Genomic DNA, 14,974 nt, shown 5'->3' with positions numbered 1-14,974 from the left:
AATTGCCTCACTGCACTTGAGCGGTCCCGGGAATCATCAGAGCATGTAAGTCGCAAATGGAGCGCTGACTGGCGCTCCCGTGGCAGGGCTATGTAAAGTAAAAAGATAGCCGAAGCCACAAAAGAAAATTAAATTACGACAATTTCGTAGTAAAGAAAAACGGATACTTATCTGGCTGGAAACAAGAAAGAAAGAGGGGGTTAACTAGGATACAGTCTGTTATGGACATGACCTCAGCTGTGATTGGATTAACTTTTGTTTTGTAGTCCTTTCCCGGTGTTTGATGGGAAAGGTAGTTTTTAGGTCTCGGCTAGCGTAGGCTGCGCACATGCGCAGTCTTGCCAGCGAGACTTATTGACTCTGAGTAGCGAGTGTAAACCCCACCCCTCTTCTCCATTGACTGGCCTCCTAAACGGCGGCCAGGCATTGGAGAAGATGTCTCAGAGTCGTCATTCTCTTGCTCTAAGCCCCATCTTTTTCGGATTGAGGGCGTGTTTTTTTGTTTTGTTCTACTAGTGACTTTGTCAGTCAAAAACACGCCCCCCAATCGCAAAAGAACGGGGCTTAGATCGAAAGAAGAACCATTTGTCTGTAAGCCCGTCCTTTTCAGACTGGTGGGCGTGTTTTTGATTGTTGTTTACATCCTAGAAAACACGCCCCCCAATCGCAAAAGGACGGGGCATTGAGACAAATGGCCGCCCTTGTCATATAGCGCGAACTGGACCCGAAGGTATCCGAGCGCGCTTTACATGAGCTCTCTGTTGATGTCATTGTATTGCGGTATTTGTGCGTTACTTAAGTCTCTTAACAGTGTGTGTGCGTATACATGCACCGTATGTATTGTAATCTGTGGTTTGATGCTCAATCGGTCGTACAGTCAGTGCTGCATTTTAGATCCGGTCACATGGCCCGATGGTGCTCGAGAGTGGACCTTGGGCTTGATTGGCCGCCGCCTGTGGGATGCAGTGGTTCGGATGCGTGTCGGTCTGCGCTCCCGTCCCCTCGCTCTCCCATCGGTTGGAAATAACTGACTTGCACACATAGAGCCTGCCACAGAGCATTAGTCACTCTATATGTAACTGACGCTCGCCTCCCAGTGTTGTTGTTTGTTCTGAGTTGGGCAGATCAGGCGGATGAATCGGCTCTGTTGGCTTGTTTTGGGTGGTCTGTCTCTGCAGCCTGCTGCCGCTGTGTAAGTACCTTGGCGTTATTGTTCCCCTGCAGATCTCGGTGGCTTTGACACAAATGCCTTTTGTCTGAAGGGCAGGTTTCTGCCATGAGTAATGCTGTTGTGATGCATGCAGCGTCAGCCCGTGCTGCACATGCTATTTATAGGTCGGGTCCCTGGTAAGTGTAGCCCCCGGAAGGGACGGCTGCCTGCGTTGCTGGTCGCCGGGGGCTGCCCTCTGCTCCAAGGAGCTTCAAATTATAGGATGTCCATTTTGAGTGAATACAAAGAAGGTACCTTTATGTTAACTTTGTGGTGTATTATCACCTCTTTCTTACTTCTAACCATGGACTACGATTAATTATCGGACATCAAGCAGTCAATGTTAGCACATGCATGTAACCTGCTGACAGAAGTGATTGTCCACCCGAACAGTGTAGCTTTCTTGAATTGGGATTGGTATTATTATTTTTTGGTGGGAGATGTAACTTGATTTTACTCCATTTTTCACTCGCTTAGTGCCCTGTAAAATTTCCATGTTTTATTTCATTTTTTTCTGTTTCTAATGTGAGAAAACGTCTTGCAATTTACATTTTGGTTGAGCTTTATTGTATGGTTACCTGGTGATTTTGTAATGTCTCGTGTGTGGCTAGTGAATAAAATGCCTTCAGGAAGCATTGCTTTGCTGAGCGCTAACAGAGCTTCCCTGTGTTTTTGTGGCTCCCCAACTTCGAACCTTGGCAGCAGCTGGCAGGCAACTGACAATAAAATCTAAATCACGTGGGACTAAAACAGTGCTGTTTGGAAAGCTTACAATAATGCACCGTTCATGGGCTTTTTCTCCTGTGCCTGAGTAAAAGCTGCTTGCCTGCTCTTTGGAGCAGCAGGAAATAATTGAAGTATTGGTTAATTGCTCTAACTTCAGAGCAGGGAAAACGCGGGGGGGGGGGTTCTGTTGAAATATAATATATTTTGGGATTGCCAGGCAAAAAAGGAAAGTATACATTTATTCTGGCTTTTTTTTTAAAGAACCTTGTTTAATGCCAACTGACTTTGTCTGAAGAAATGTTAATATTAGCCAATCAAAGTAGTTCTCCCTCTTGTCTGTTTTTATTCAGGGATGAATTGCCTAATGCCCAGTATTTCTGCTGCTGTTCTGGTCATTTTAGGAAATTGCACATATATATGTGTGTGGGGGGCTCTGTGTGTGGGGGGCTCTGTGTGTGTGGGGCTCTGTGTGTTTGTGGGGCTCTGTGTGGCTCTGTGTGTGTGGGGCTCTGTGTGGCTCTGTGTGTGTGGGGCTCTGTGTGTTTGTGTGTGGCATTTGCGAGAGATTAAGCTATTGGCATTGTAAATGACAATGCCATTTATTTATCTGTTTTCAAAACCAACACATAAAATGTTGTCATTTACAATGCCAATAGCGCTAACTTTTGCAAAGGCGAGACCTTTGCATTGTAAATGCCTTTTAAAGTTGAACACTGCTGAAAGGAATAAAGAGAGAAATTTTAGCATAATCCTTGCCTCTGCTCCCGACGTAGAATAAAATTGATCTCCACCAGCAGAAATGGACAAATGTTTAGGTGAGGAGACAGACTGTCTCATTGTCCCTCTGTGCTGAACTGAGGTGTGTAGGGGCATCTTTCAGGCAAGGAATTTTCCGGAGCAGTGCAGGCTCCCCCTTGCCTATCCATGAAAGCAGTGGTGCTGCTCCTTGGCCTAGCTGTTCATTTTGCCGCATCCCGCTAGTGCTCCAAATCCACGAGCCCTCACCTAACTCAGCAGAAACACTCCCGTCCTTGCCAAGAGCCAAACACTACTGCTGCTCTTGACCCGCTAACTCACAATTCTGCAATCCTCATGGTATTGACCCGCGCCTCGGGTTGCGGGACTTACTCTGCACAAACAATTTTCGGTGCTGCATTATTATTCAACAAGCCGCAACATATCTGACCGACTTCCGTGAGTTGCTTTTGCTCATGATGTGATTCTACATCAATGAGGTGTTTCATACAGGCTGCACTGAATTCATACCTTTGACGTACACCACCACCAATACAACTTGGGTAGGTCTACTGAGTCGGTAAATATTGATAAAGTTCATTTTACAGACTACTTAATCTGTCCTTTAAATGCTACTCTGGAAGTGTCTATAATTGCTGTACTCTATTTGGCAGGCAAAAAGAATAGTCCATACACTGCTGTTTTATTGCTGAGGGGAGCTAAGGGGTTCTTAACCTTTTGACTTCTGTGGACTCTCAGCAGTTAAGAGTGCCAAGGATTATCATAATTCTGATATTTGTTTTTACTCCCCACAGTTCTTGCTGAAGCGGGGGGAGCTAAGTTTAAGAAATATGAAGATATTGACAACGCTCCAGAAGAGAAGGCTCGTGGGATCACCATTAATGCTTCGCATGTGGAGTATGCCACTGCAAACCGCCATTATGCACATACGGACTGCCCTGGGCATGCTGACTATGTTAAGGTATTACTCCACGTTCCCTGGTACAGGCTGACTGCCCTAAGGAGAGTTTGGAAATTGAGAAGCGGAGAAGAGGCACTTAGGCGAAAAGGGGCAGGAGGATATTGGATCTGGGATCGGTCCTCAGAGAAGGAGGAGGCCTAGAAGATAATGTGCGGTGGGGGATTTGGGGCAGGAGGATGATAGTTTATTTTGGAGATATTTATATAGTGGCGACCTAGACAAGGTGACCAGTGATGCGTTTCAATAGGAACTTGACTTTGTGTGCTGTAGGATGCAGGTTACTTGCACACTTGTGAACGTTTGCAAAAGCACTAAAGGTGATTTGATGTTGAATACAATTCACATATTTACAATGGTCCAGGTTCATATAAAGTGTGTACGTTTATCTTGATTCATGAATAGTGGGCTAGGAGTATACATGCATTGAGATGGGTCTTTTATTGAAGGTCTTTTACTCTTTCCTGGGGTCAAATGTAAGGGTACAATTCTTGAGTGTGGGGATTTTTCCACCAGGAGACAGAGGTGAAAGATAAGAGGCTAATTTTCTGCCTATGTTTTGGGTACCTTCAGAATCAGCTTGTTAATGATGTTGGTGGTTCAGGACTGGTCGGTGAAGGTGTTAACTACGTAGACATTCAGATTTCAGAATATTATTGTCAATTAAATAATTGCAGTTTTAGATTGGTAAATGGGGAGAGTCCTGAGAGGGGGAGAAGGAAGAGCGTGTACTTTGGAGAATTCTAAGTCAAAATAAAGATTGGAATGCCCCCGTTAGAGCAAATCTGCTCATCTGGTGAAGCTTTATTGCCATAAATCAAAGCATGAAAAGACAGCCCAGTAGGTTTCTATGTTGTATTTTAATGTAACTGACAGCACTTGTGAACACCTCCCATGCTGGCCAGGGAAGTTGCCAAACATGGAACGATAGCCTCAAACAATGGGTGGAATTCAGGTTCATTACAATTCTAATGGAATAGTATATAAAACATCCCCTTTCCTTCCCAACAAAAATGGAAAAGAAACGAAGAAATAAAATAAAGGAACTTTGAGAATATAATAAACGTTGCATTATTACAACCCTGCACACAATCAAAAAACTGACTGTACATAATCTTTGAGAAAGGTAGGTGGCCTGCGTCCCTTTACAGCCCTGTTCTCCACAGCAACACCTTGAACCGCCGAAGACACGGGATGAGAGACCACACAATTGCCATCACTCATTAACATAAAGCCACTTTCTCTGTCATTGTTCCTAAAATGACACTCACCACCTTTCTGATACAGAGCCACTCTCTGATGATTTAACTTCTCACCATTCTCAAGTAACACATGAAAATTATATACCTGTTTGATTTTATACAGACCCCAAAATGTTGATAAACCCTCCACAAACCTCTCCGCTTTGATTCTAACCCAATCACCAACCTTGAAATTATGACTCTCGCCTCCTTGTCCTGTTTACTATGTACCAGTGCCTGCTTTGAGCCGGGTAACCTACTTCTCATGACCTCAAAGGGGGATTTGGAAGTTGCCTCTTGCACATTGGTGCACTATGCCCACACCATCTCCTCGATTTGCTTTTTCACGCATTCTCCACTCTCCACAGCCATTTGAATAACACTATTTGCCAATCTATTGGCCCTTTCTACAATGCCATTACCCTGGGGATTATAGAAAGAAGTGTGGTGTTGGCAAATACCACACCTTCTTAAAAATCTCACCATCTCATTGGAAAGAAGTTGTGCCATTGTCTGTAATGATTATAGATGGAACACCTTCCTCCAAGAAAATACTATTCAAATATTGAATGGTACTTTTGGTGGTGATTTCTTTAATGAATTTACCACAAATCCATCTTGTAAACGCATCAAGTAATACCAAAGATAACTTCAATTTACTATGCAACTCATTCATCGGTAACCAATTCTCCCACGGAACAGAAGGTTCTCCTGGCTGAGCTAAAAAAAACTTGGTGGGGTTTTTGCAAGATGTGATGTTCTTGGATGTCTACAAACTGAAAATTCATGTGACTATAGAAACCTACAACAGGTGAGCACTAAACTACAACTGAATGCTATGTATTGTAAAGCTGTGCTAATAAAGTATTGTCAGTTAAGGAGTACAGAACCCTCTACTTGCGGTATGCTGTATGTCACTGTAGAAACGCACACAATGGGTGTGCACCTCACCATTTGAATGCGTCCATAGAAACACACATAACAGGTGTGTGTGTCACCGACACGGTCCCATGACTTCTCTCTTAATAATCTTTAGCAGGTGTGTCCATAACCGTTTTGATGCGAACTGTAGAATACGGCTGTATGTGCGGCTGAAATATGATAACCAGGTTGAGAACGAGGGTAAAGATGGCTGCTGCATAGTACATCTTGACGTGCGGCCTTGAACAGCTAGAGCGGGTGAAAAACACTGCCCAAGATTGGCACTGTGAGTTACCGAATGTATGGAACCTGACGCTCAGGTTATCAAGATCGCGCTTGGGTTTCAGAGGCTCAAGTGAGGGAAAAATATGATTACAGACTCTGGATTAAGCGATTAAACCTGGTTGTACTTGCCACTAATATGGCTGTAGATCGCCACCCTGTAATCTGGTCTCAGTCCTTATCAACTTTCACTTCTCAGTCACAGTGCTGCAGGCTTCTATGGGACGGGCCGCGGGTTCTGTGTGGTCACACAACTGCTGTACACTCCTGTCACTGTCTGCACCTCAGGAGTACCTCTGGCCAGCTCGTCGACAAAATTGCCATAATTAAAACTTGAAAGGACCGTCAGGTAGGTTTCTGTCTTGTATTTTAATGTAGCTGACAGCTGTGACCACCTCCCATGCTAGCTAGTGAAACTGTCAAACATGGAACAATTCCCTCAAACAATGGGTGGAATTCCACATGCACGTGAAATTTCACCACGTGATTACAGCCTCATTACAATGCTAATTTACCAGTACATAACGTTTACCAGCGTACAAGCTTGTTAGAAATGTTTTATATTATAAGTAGGTCCCTGTAACAGTTTTGCATCTGTAATAATCTGCAATGTTCAATATAGGTCCCTTCATTTTCTCTTGGGCCTTTAAAACTAGACTACTGCCGCGATAGCAGTTGGGACAGAATTCCTCTTTGTGCCTTATTAAACTTCTGCTGCCCTACCACTTTAACACCTGCTCTGTTTTTCCTTGAGTAAAGTAGATAGTCTGTGTTCAACTTTTTTGCAGTGCTATTGGTCAGCAGAGTCTGATGTAGTAAATATCTTAAATAGTAGCATCCATTGATGTCACTGTCTGAGTGGGTGTATAAGATGGCGATCTCCATTCAAGTTGCAGTTTGACCTGGTGGCCAAGACACCTACATTTTCCTGCATTCATAGCCCCCTCCACCAATCCAGTCTTATTTTGGGTGAGGAAGAATAAGTGTAGGTTTATTTGGCGTGTAACAACAAAGATACTTGACCATTCCGAACTGGCCTGACCATATACGAACTGCTCTAGATATCTGAGAAAAGAGGAGGATGATGATGCACTTCTCCAAGGGTGTTTGAATGAGGAGGTGAAAGAGAGTAACAAAGCAGTCTACAAAACAATGAAGTGTTATCAACATTCATCAGATCTCCAGGAAAAATACTAAACCTTCACGCTCAAAAAGAAACACTCCACAGTCTTGCTTCTGAGTCTACCATGACCTTTCATCTTGTTGCAATTTCTTCATGCTGTCGAAAAATTCTCAAGCAGCCTTCTAATTTCTGAAGACCTGGATTCTGTTTTTGTGTGCCTACATGCGTTCCATGTTACACCAAAGCGATTCATCCAATCTTCGGACCAATGCTCATATCCTAGTGCTCTTTGATCTTTTTTTCTTGCTTGAGTTGGCTGAGATCAGGGGATGCAGATATTTTCCACCATTTTAGTTTTCAGAAGTTGTCCAGGTGACTTCTTTATATTGTGTCTGGTGCCCCAGTTTGAGCAGCAAAGTCCAACTCCTTGAGTTCTTTTCCTAGGTCCCTATGTGTTGACCTTTCCTTATATCCAAAATCAGAGGGGCTTTTGGACTGCCCTCACCTTGTGAAGAAAAGCTTTTTAATTCACTTGGTTCATGCTTTCTCCCATATGCAACAGGCGTGGCATAAATACTGGACCTCTGGGACAAGTAAGTTGTACTTTGACTGAACATTGAGGAGGTCTTCCTAATGATGTTGGGCAGCTGCATTCACTGCATCCCAACCTTGGCTAGTGGTAGCTCTCCCTCAGGCTGGGGACAGCCCTGGATTCCTGGAAGTGATTGTATTCTGACTCTAGACTGCTCCACTAAGAGAGGAGCTGCGTAATTGCTGGCAGCTTTACACACTCTGAAACTTCTGCATACAGTTCATTTTCTGCTTGCCTGCCTTCAAAATTTGTTGCTATTGTTGTGTCCTAATAGATGTTGCATTACTATACAGCATTGACTTTGTTTCATTTCATTGATAAACTGCTGTTCCACGGGATCAGGTCGACATCCTGCTTAGTTTGCAATAAGTTTTGTGTTACAGAAAGAGTCCAGCTGTTGTCTGTTATTGCATTTAGAAAAAAATTAAATACATTTTTCTGGTGTGAGGCATTTTTCTGCTTTCCCAAAATGCAGTTCCGATCTGCATGAATGAATGTACAAGTCTAAATTGAGGTATTTTCATTGCGATCACTTCACATGATGCTCGCACCTATCATTATCTACCTAAAGATATTTTGCCATGTGGTAATGAAGTTTCCTTTAGAGAAAGATTCCACGTCCCTTTATTGACTTCTCTGTTGATCTGCATTTAGCCGATATCGTGTAGTGGATATTTTTAGGTTCTGTGAGGCGTTTGTGGACAATCATAACTATGGATTAAGTGTTAAAAACCTTTCATAGCTCGACAATTTTTTTTTAGTTATTCACATAGCACAATTAAAGCCCTAGGTGACAGAGCTTTGCAACATGATACAGATGTACATAGCATAAATGGTATATGGCCATTGTTGATGCCGTTAACAGTACAGTTGACAAGGACATTCAGCACTTATAGAGACACTTAACATTGGCCCTGTACAATTAAAAGATGATGAACTGTCATGATGGAGGAAGATCTTTTCTAAGTTTTTTTTTAATTTGTATAACTATACTTCATAGACACCTAAAGCTGTGTGTTGTCGTTCATAAACCCCTGGGTTCGGTTATTTCCTTGTGCCATCCATTTTTACTTGCTACTTTATTCATATACAATTAGAATTCCAAAGAACTTTTTGCACTGTATAGTGTTTCATGTAATAATGATTCTGTTCCCCTTATGCAAAAGCAAACCAGTCGCTTTCTGAATCAATAGAAAATGTTTCATCACGAAGTGTTGTGCAATATTACCAAGCGGACCTTTTAATTCTCACAATTTATAAATCTAGTCTGAAAAGTGATCTCTTAATTATCAAGGTTACCAGTCGACAAGTTGGTTTAGGTAACCTGCAACTCATACAGTGATATCAATGCCAGTAGTGAAATAAATGCCCTACATTTAACAAGTGAATTGAACCATAATGACTGTTTCACATGGTGGGTTCTGGAGTAGCCTGCTACTCGCCAGAAAAGCGCTACAATATCCCATCAGGGGTAACGGGCGATATATGAATGCAAACCTAGTAGTGAAATAAATGCCCTACATTTAACAAGTGAATTGAAACATAAATGTCTGTTTCACATGGTGGGTTCTGGAGTAGCCTGCTACTCGCCAGAAAAGCGCTACAGTACCCCATCAGGGGTAACTGGCGATATATGAATGCAAACCTTTCTTTCCTTTCTATCCCTCCGCTATCCTTCTCACTCCAAATAACTGACTAATATCCACCACTCAAATTACTTTCATATTTCACCGTACTAATTCACTACTAATCCTTTATGGGTTTCCGGAGTAGCGTGCCACTCGCCCAAAAAAAACACTTCAACGTCTCATCAGGGGTTGGAAGCGCTATATAAATACAAACCCTCTTTCCTCTTCTATCCTTCTGCTATCCTTCCGAATCCAAATAACATATCCACCACTTAAAATGTACTTGCATGTTTCACTATACTAATTCAACACTAATCCTCTATGGGTCCCGGAGTAACGTGCTACTTGTCGAAAAAGCACTTCGATGTCTCGTCTGGTGTATAAGCGCTATACAAATGCAATTACAATACAGAGACACTTCTATAAAAAATGAAAAATAGGAGACAAAGAAAAAACCGCCACTCAAATAAGAGGATGACAAAATTGTCAACATAGGAGAATTTTGGGAGTGGTAACTGCAGATGGTAGTCAATCTTTCGTTAGAAATGTCTGTAGGTCTCTAGACATGATTTTATATGCGCAGATATATTTGTTAAGCTTTACACAGAAACAGACCTCAGCGCTTTTTGTTTTTTTACACCTGCTTAGATAAATATGGCACATTCTAAAATGTTATAACGTTTATTAATTGAAAAAGAAATATTCATAATTTTCATAGTGCCCCCTAGGAATAAAGTAACCGGGCCCTTTGATTAATCAGCGTTATTGCATTACCATTTTGTTGTGAAAGGTAATTGTGCACTTTTTATTATATGTTCGCCATTTCTGATCTAAATATATTTATATAGTTTGTGCTTTTGTCTTTGCTGTAATGTTGCACTTCCTACATAAGGGAAAGCGTCCATCAGGTGCACTGTGTTAATCCTCAAGTAGGATGTAATCAAATTCTTCAATTTTAAAAAACGTATTCAGAAATGAGTGTTGCTCGAATATGAATTTACCTTAAAAAAATGAAAGACAAGAGGCGTTTGGCAAAACAGGAATAGTTGGCTTAATTAAACGTAGAGGCCAGGAGAGAAGGCAACTGAATCGGGTGTCTGAAGAATGTCTCAAAGTACATAGATTTTTTTGGTGGGGGTGGGGCGTGGCCAACTGTCGATCATGGAGGACGTGAGCTGAGAGAGCTCTGTTCCATACCCCGACACGTGGCAACCTATCCGGCATTTACCTGGACCGTCAAACATGATTTCTGTATTCCACGACAGCGGAATGCTCTTGGAACCACTGGCCGCGACCTGGGATCCCTAACCTCAGTGTAAACGATAATTTTGGGCAGTGTGGAGCAGGCACGGTGCTGGTGGGCGGAGTGGCGTCTTGGACAGAAAGAAGCTGCTCGGGATCGCTGATACAGATGAGTATGCTGTAAAATCTGGCAACTTCTGAAATCGTGGTGAGGGTGAAGGCCCCAGCACATATTGACGGTGAGTGAGGCTGGGGCTGGGACGGAGTCGGCTGCCAGATTTGCTGCGACATACCAGGAGATGCGGAGGCAAGATGGCTAATGGAGGCGACCGTGGACTGGAACTGCTCCCCACTAGAGGACCTCTGCTGCTGTGCAGTGAGTGCCCGTGTGCGCTCTGTGGCTACTGGCACTGCAAGGAGCTAGCGAGTATAGAAGCCCCTCCACGGCAGCAGTGCGGGCTCCGCTGATCGTGCCACGATTAGAGATACTAAGACAGGGGTACAGGGTAAGACACTTGACTGCACTCTATTCTCTATGTCTTGGTCTAGTTTTGTTTGTGGGTGCCAGAAACCAGAGGCCACATACCCCTAGGCCTCCAAAGTCAATGCCAAAGGCACTGTATACAATTCAACACAATGGTACAGCACACCACACAGTATATAGTAACAATAATAATGATATCAATAAGCCATGGAATTTCTCTTTCTTGTTTTTATTCTAAATCATCCCACACAAGTAGCCAACGCGTTTCGTCCAAAGGACTTCTTCAGGGCTACAATAAATAAATATACAAAATATACATATTATACAATGCTATATTACAATTAAAAACCTAACTTTTTATTATACATTCTAAGCGAGAAAAAACAATCTTAAAAATGTTACTATATAGTCCATAAACAAACATGGCCTACTGACAAAAGTAACAATTTATTCATATTAAAACAAGAGATACATGTTACAATCTGTTTTATAAAAGAGTCTAGAGGGCAGGGAGCTCTGTGTCCCTTAGGTCAGTGGTTATTTTTTTAACCTTATGCATATTTTATTCACTTGCCCAGGGTTAAATGAATTATTTATTGTTATTAATTCCAAAAAGTATGACCTTACCCATGTAGATTTTACTAGGGAATTCATTAAAAACCTTATTACTGTTGATAAGAAATGTATGACAATGCTAGGTTGCTCTAGGGTTCTAAACTAGCTCTCACCTCTATTTTTATCAGGGTGAATATTGTTATCACTGCCAATGGATGTGAATTTTGGCATCTGAATCTCGTATCCACTCCCAATACAGTATTCGCAGAGAAATTGACCTTTATATCTTTAAAAAAACAAGGTATGTGTTGTGTCTGGTCATTTAACCCTGGGCAAGTGAATAAAATATGCATAAGGTTAAAACATTTTTTTACTCCACTCCTTTTCCCACAATAGGATCCTTTCTATTTAACTTTCTGAAGACTGGCTCTCACTGTTAAAGCGTTGGAATACATAATCCTTGACATAATTCTGATAATCATTCGGTAAGAAACAGTTCTTTTCCTGATCGCCGTCTAGTGAACTTAACTTAAAAAATACAGAAGATCCCTCCCTCTCTTCAATTCAATTTTATTAATGGTTTGCCCAAAAATTTAATTTTTTGAAAATAACCACTGACCTAAGGGACACAGAGCTCCCTGCCCTCTAGACTCTTTTATAAATCAGATTGTAACATGTATCTCTTGTTTTAATATGAATAAATTGTTACTTTTGTCAGTAGGCCATGTTTGTTTATGGACTATATAGTAACATTTTTAAGATTGTTTTTTCTCGCTTAGAATGTAAAATAAAAAGTTAGATTTTTAATTGTAATATAGCATTGTATAATATGTATATTTTGTATATTTGTTTATTGTAGCCCTGAAGAAGTCCTTCGGACGAAACGCGTTGGCTACTTGTGTGGGAAGATTTGGAATAAAAACAAGAAAGAGAAATTCCATGGCTTATTGATCGTGCCACGATGCCGTCGTTCATTGCCCGATCCGGAAGACCTAGTGCAGGGGGCACAAAATCCTGCATCCCGCACGGCTGTGGTTCAGTCTGTGCCCCGGGAGCGGACGAGAGACCAGGGGAGTTATGAATGGGCTGTGATCGCTGGACTCGCCTGTGGACATGAGGTAGCAGGTTCTGGAGAAGGAGGGGCTGTGCACACTGACACTGGCGTGGTGGTTGGACGACTGCACCGCTGCTGCGACCAATGCTGAGGAGCAGAGGCTTCTGATCGCCTGCCATATAGGCGGGAGTGCATACTAGTGAGGCGGACACGGCCTGACAACGGACTGCACTGCGGGGGGCATCACTGGAGGTGTGAAGCGCAATAGTGAAATAGGGGTGTCATTGTGCTAACTGAAGGTGTGATCAGACCTTCCACAGCGCGCTTATGACCTGGGTGGTATCACTTGCAGCACACCCTGAAAGGACAAGACAAGGACACTGTTGCAGGGCACGGCCAAAGGAACACACCAGAGGACTCCTTCCGGCTGGTCTCTGGGATCGGCCTGGCCTTGGGAGGTACGAGCAGCTGAGGCGAAGAGTGCTTTCACAGCCCCTCAAGGAACATCCTGGAGCTGAGAAACACGCACGGCCGTCACGGCAACCTGGGACGCCATTGAACTAAACAGGCTGATGCAGCCTCTAATGAAGACTTGCACCTTGCACCTAGCAGTGATCCCTCCAACAGTTCGGACAACTAAATGGTGCCTCCCACGGGAACCGATCCACATGCTGCCAAAATGGATTTCATTTGAAAAGAGATGCAGGACTCCTGTGCAGCAGGTTTAGGTACTGCAACAAATATTTTAATTCTATCAGTTTTAACGGATAAGGCACTTTTATGTAAACAGTCCCTCTATTTTTGTTTCATCGATTTTAAATCGGCATTTGATCTTGTAAACAGGTCTCTTCTATGGAAAAAACTTGAAGATTATGGAATCCCGGGCTCACTACTGAACCTTATTCAATTACTGTATTCCGAAAACTGGGTCAGGGTGAGGATCGGTGATGGGCGAACCTTATCCAGTAAAATATTGGTGACGCGTGGCCTTAAGCAGGGTTGCGTCCTTGCTCCATTACTTTTTAACTTATTTTTAGCTGACCTCACCAATGCACTAAACGAAGTGAACTCACATCCACCAAGGCTGGCAGGAACACAATTATCAAATTTGTTGTATGCAGATGACGTGGTGTTGTTGAGTCAGACAAAAGTAGGACTGCAAAGACTAATTAATCGAACACTTAGTTATGCAAAGGATAATCAAATGGTAATAAATGAGGCAAAGACAAAAGTAATGGTGGTCACAAGGAAGAGAAGACAAAAAAACAAATGGATGCTGGGACAAACTCAGCTAGAGCAAGTTGATAACTACCGATATCTCGGCGTTCTATTTAATGAGAATGGAAATTTTCTCCCCCAGAGGAAAGATATCACTAGAAAAGCAAATAGCTTGATTGCGGCTTTTAGAACCATACAAAAGAAACTAACTGCCTTGACATACGGTCCTTTACTAAAAATCATAACTGCTAAACTATTACCGACCTTAACATACGGTGCTGAAGCCCTAAATGGTAAGGATGCGGACTTAATTAACAACGCAGTGGCAAAAACATACAAAATACTATTCCAGCTACCATGCAATGCCTCACAGGCACAAGTAAGGCTCGAGTTTGGGATAAACAATCAACAATACGCCCGTCAAGGCCAAATTTTGAAAGTCTGGAACCGTGTAAAAAATGACCAGGATAATCAATTGTCCCGAGCCTTATGGCAAGAAGTAAGAGACAATCGTAAACTTCAAGCCTGGGCTTATCTAAATAAAGCAAAAGAAGAATTTGGAATAACAGCAATTTGGGAAAATAAAATCACCCAGGAAAGCTTTAAAAAAACAATTAATAAATTGGTTACTCATTTATCGCTGCTAAAAGACAAAGAATTATTGGTAAAAAGGAAGCATGCATGGCCAATTATAAACGAATATAAAAAAAAGCAAGTCCAAAAATACCTTGAAACTCCATGGTCCCACCAAAGTAAGCGATCATTTATAAGTGTACGCTTTGGACTCTGGCCAGGCTTGTGCCATCTTCCACCATGGAAGGCCATTGAGGGCAATATGACATGTAGGCTATGTAAACTGGGACAAGAAGATATTCTGCACTTGGTATGTCTTTGTTCTGCAATGGATACAGAAAGGAAAGCAATCCTCAGGAGGTTATTTAATGCCCGAGGTATAAGGACTTGTAGACAAGCAGTAATGGCTTG

The 14,974-nt window shown here is 42.4% G+C and overlaps 1 protein-coding gene across 1 annotated transcript in view; it reads left to right on the top strand.

The window, feature by feature from the left end:
• TUFM (Tu translation elongation factor, mitochondrial) overlaps positions 1-14,974 on the top strand; it is a 136,301-nt gene that overhangs the window by 61,782 nt on the left and 59,545 nt on the right. Inside the window, exon 4 of the mRNA XM_086932375.1 lies at positions 3,487-3,653. Coding sequence (XP_086788501.1) covers positions 3,487-3,653 — 167 coding nt within the window. The remainder of the gene's footprint in view (positions 1-3,486; positions 3,654-14,974) is intronic.

Source organism: Lissotriton vulgaris, chromosome 7, assembly GCF_964263255.1.
Source record: "Lissotriton vulgaris chromosome 7, aLisVul1.2, whole genome shotgun sequence".
Classification (NCBI taxonomy): Eukaryota; Metazoa; Chordata; class Amphibia; order Caudata; family Salamandridae; genus Lissotriton; species Lissotriton vulgaris.
The sequence above is the reverse complement of the archived record's forward strand: the minus strand, read 5'-3'. Positions and strand labels throughout refer to the sequence as shown.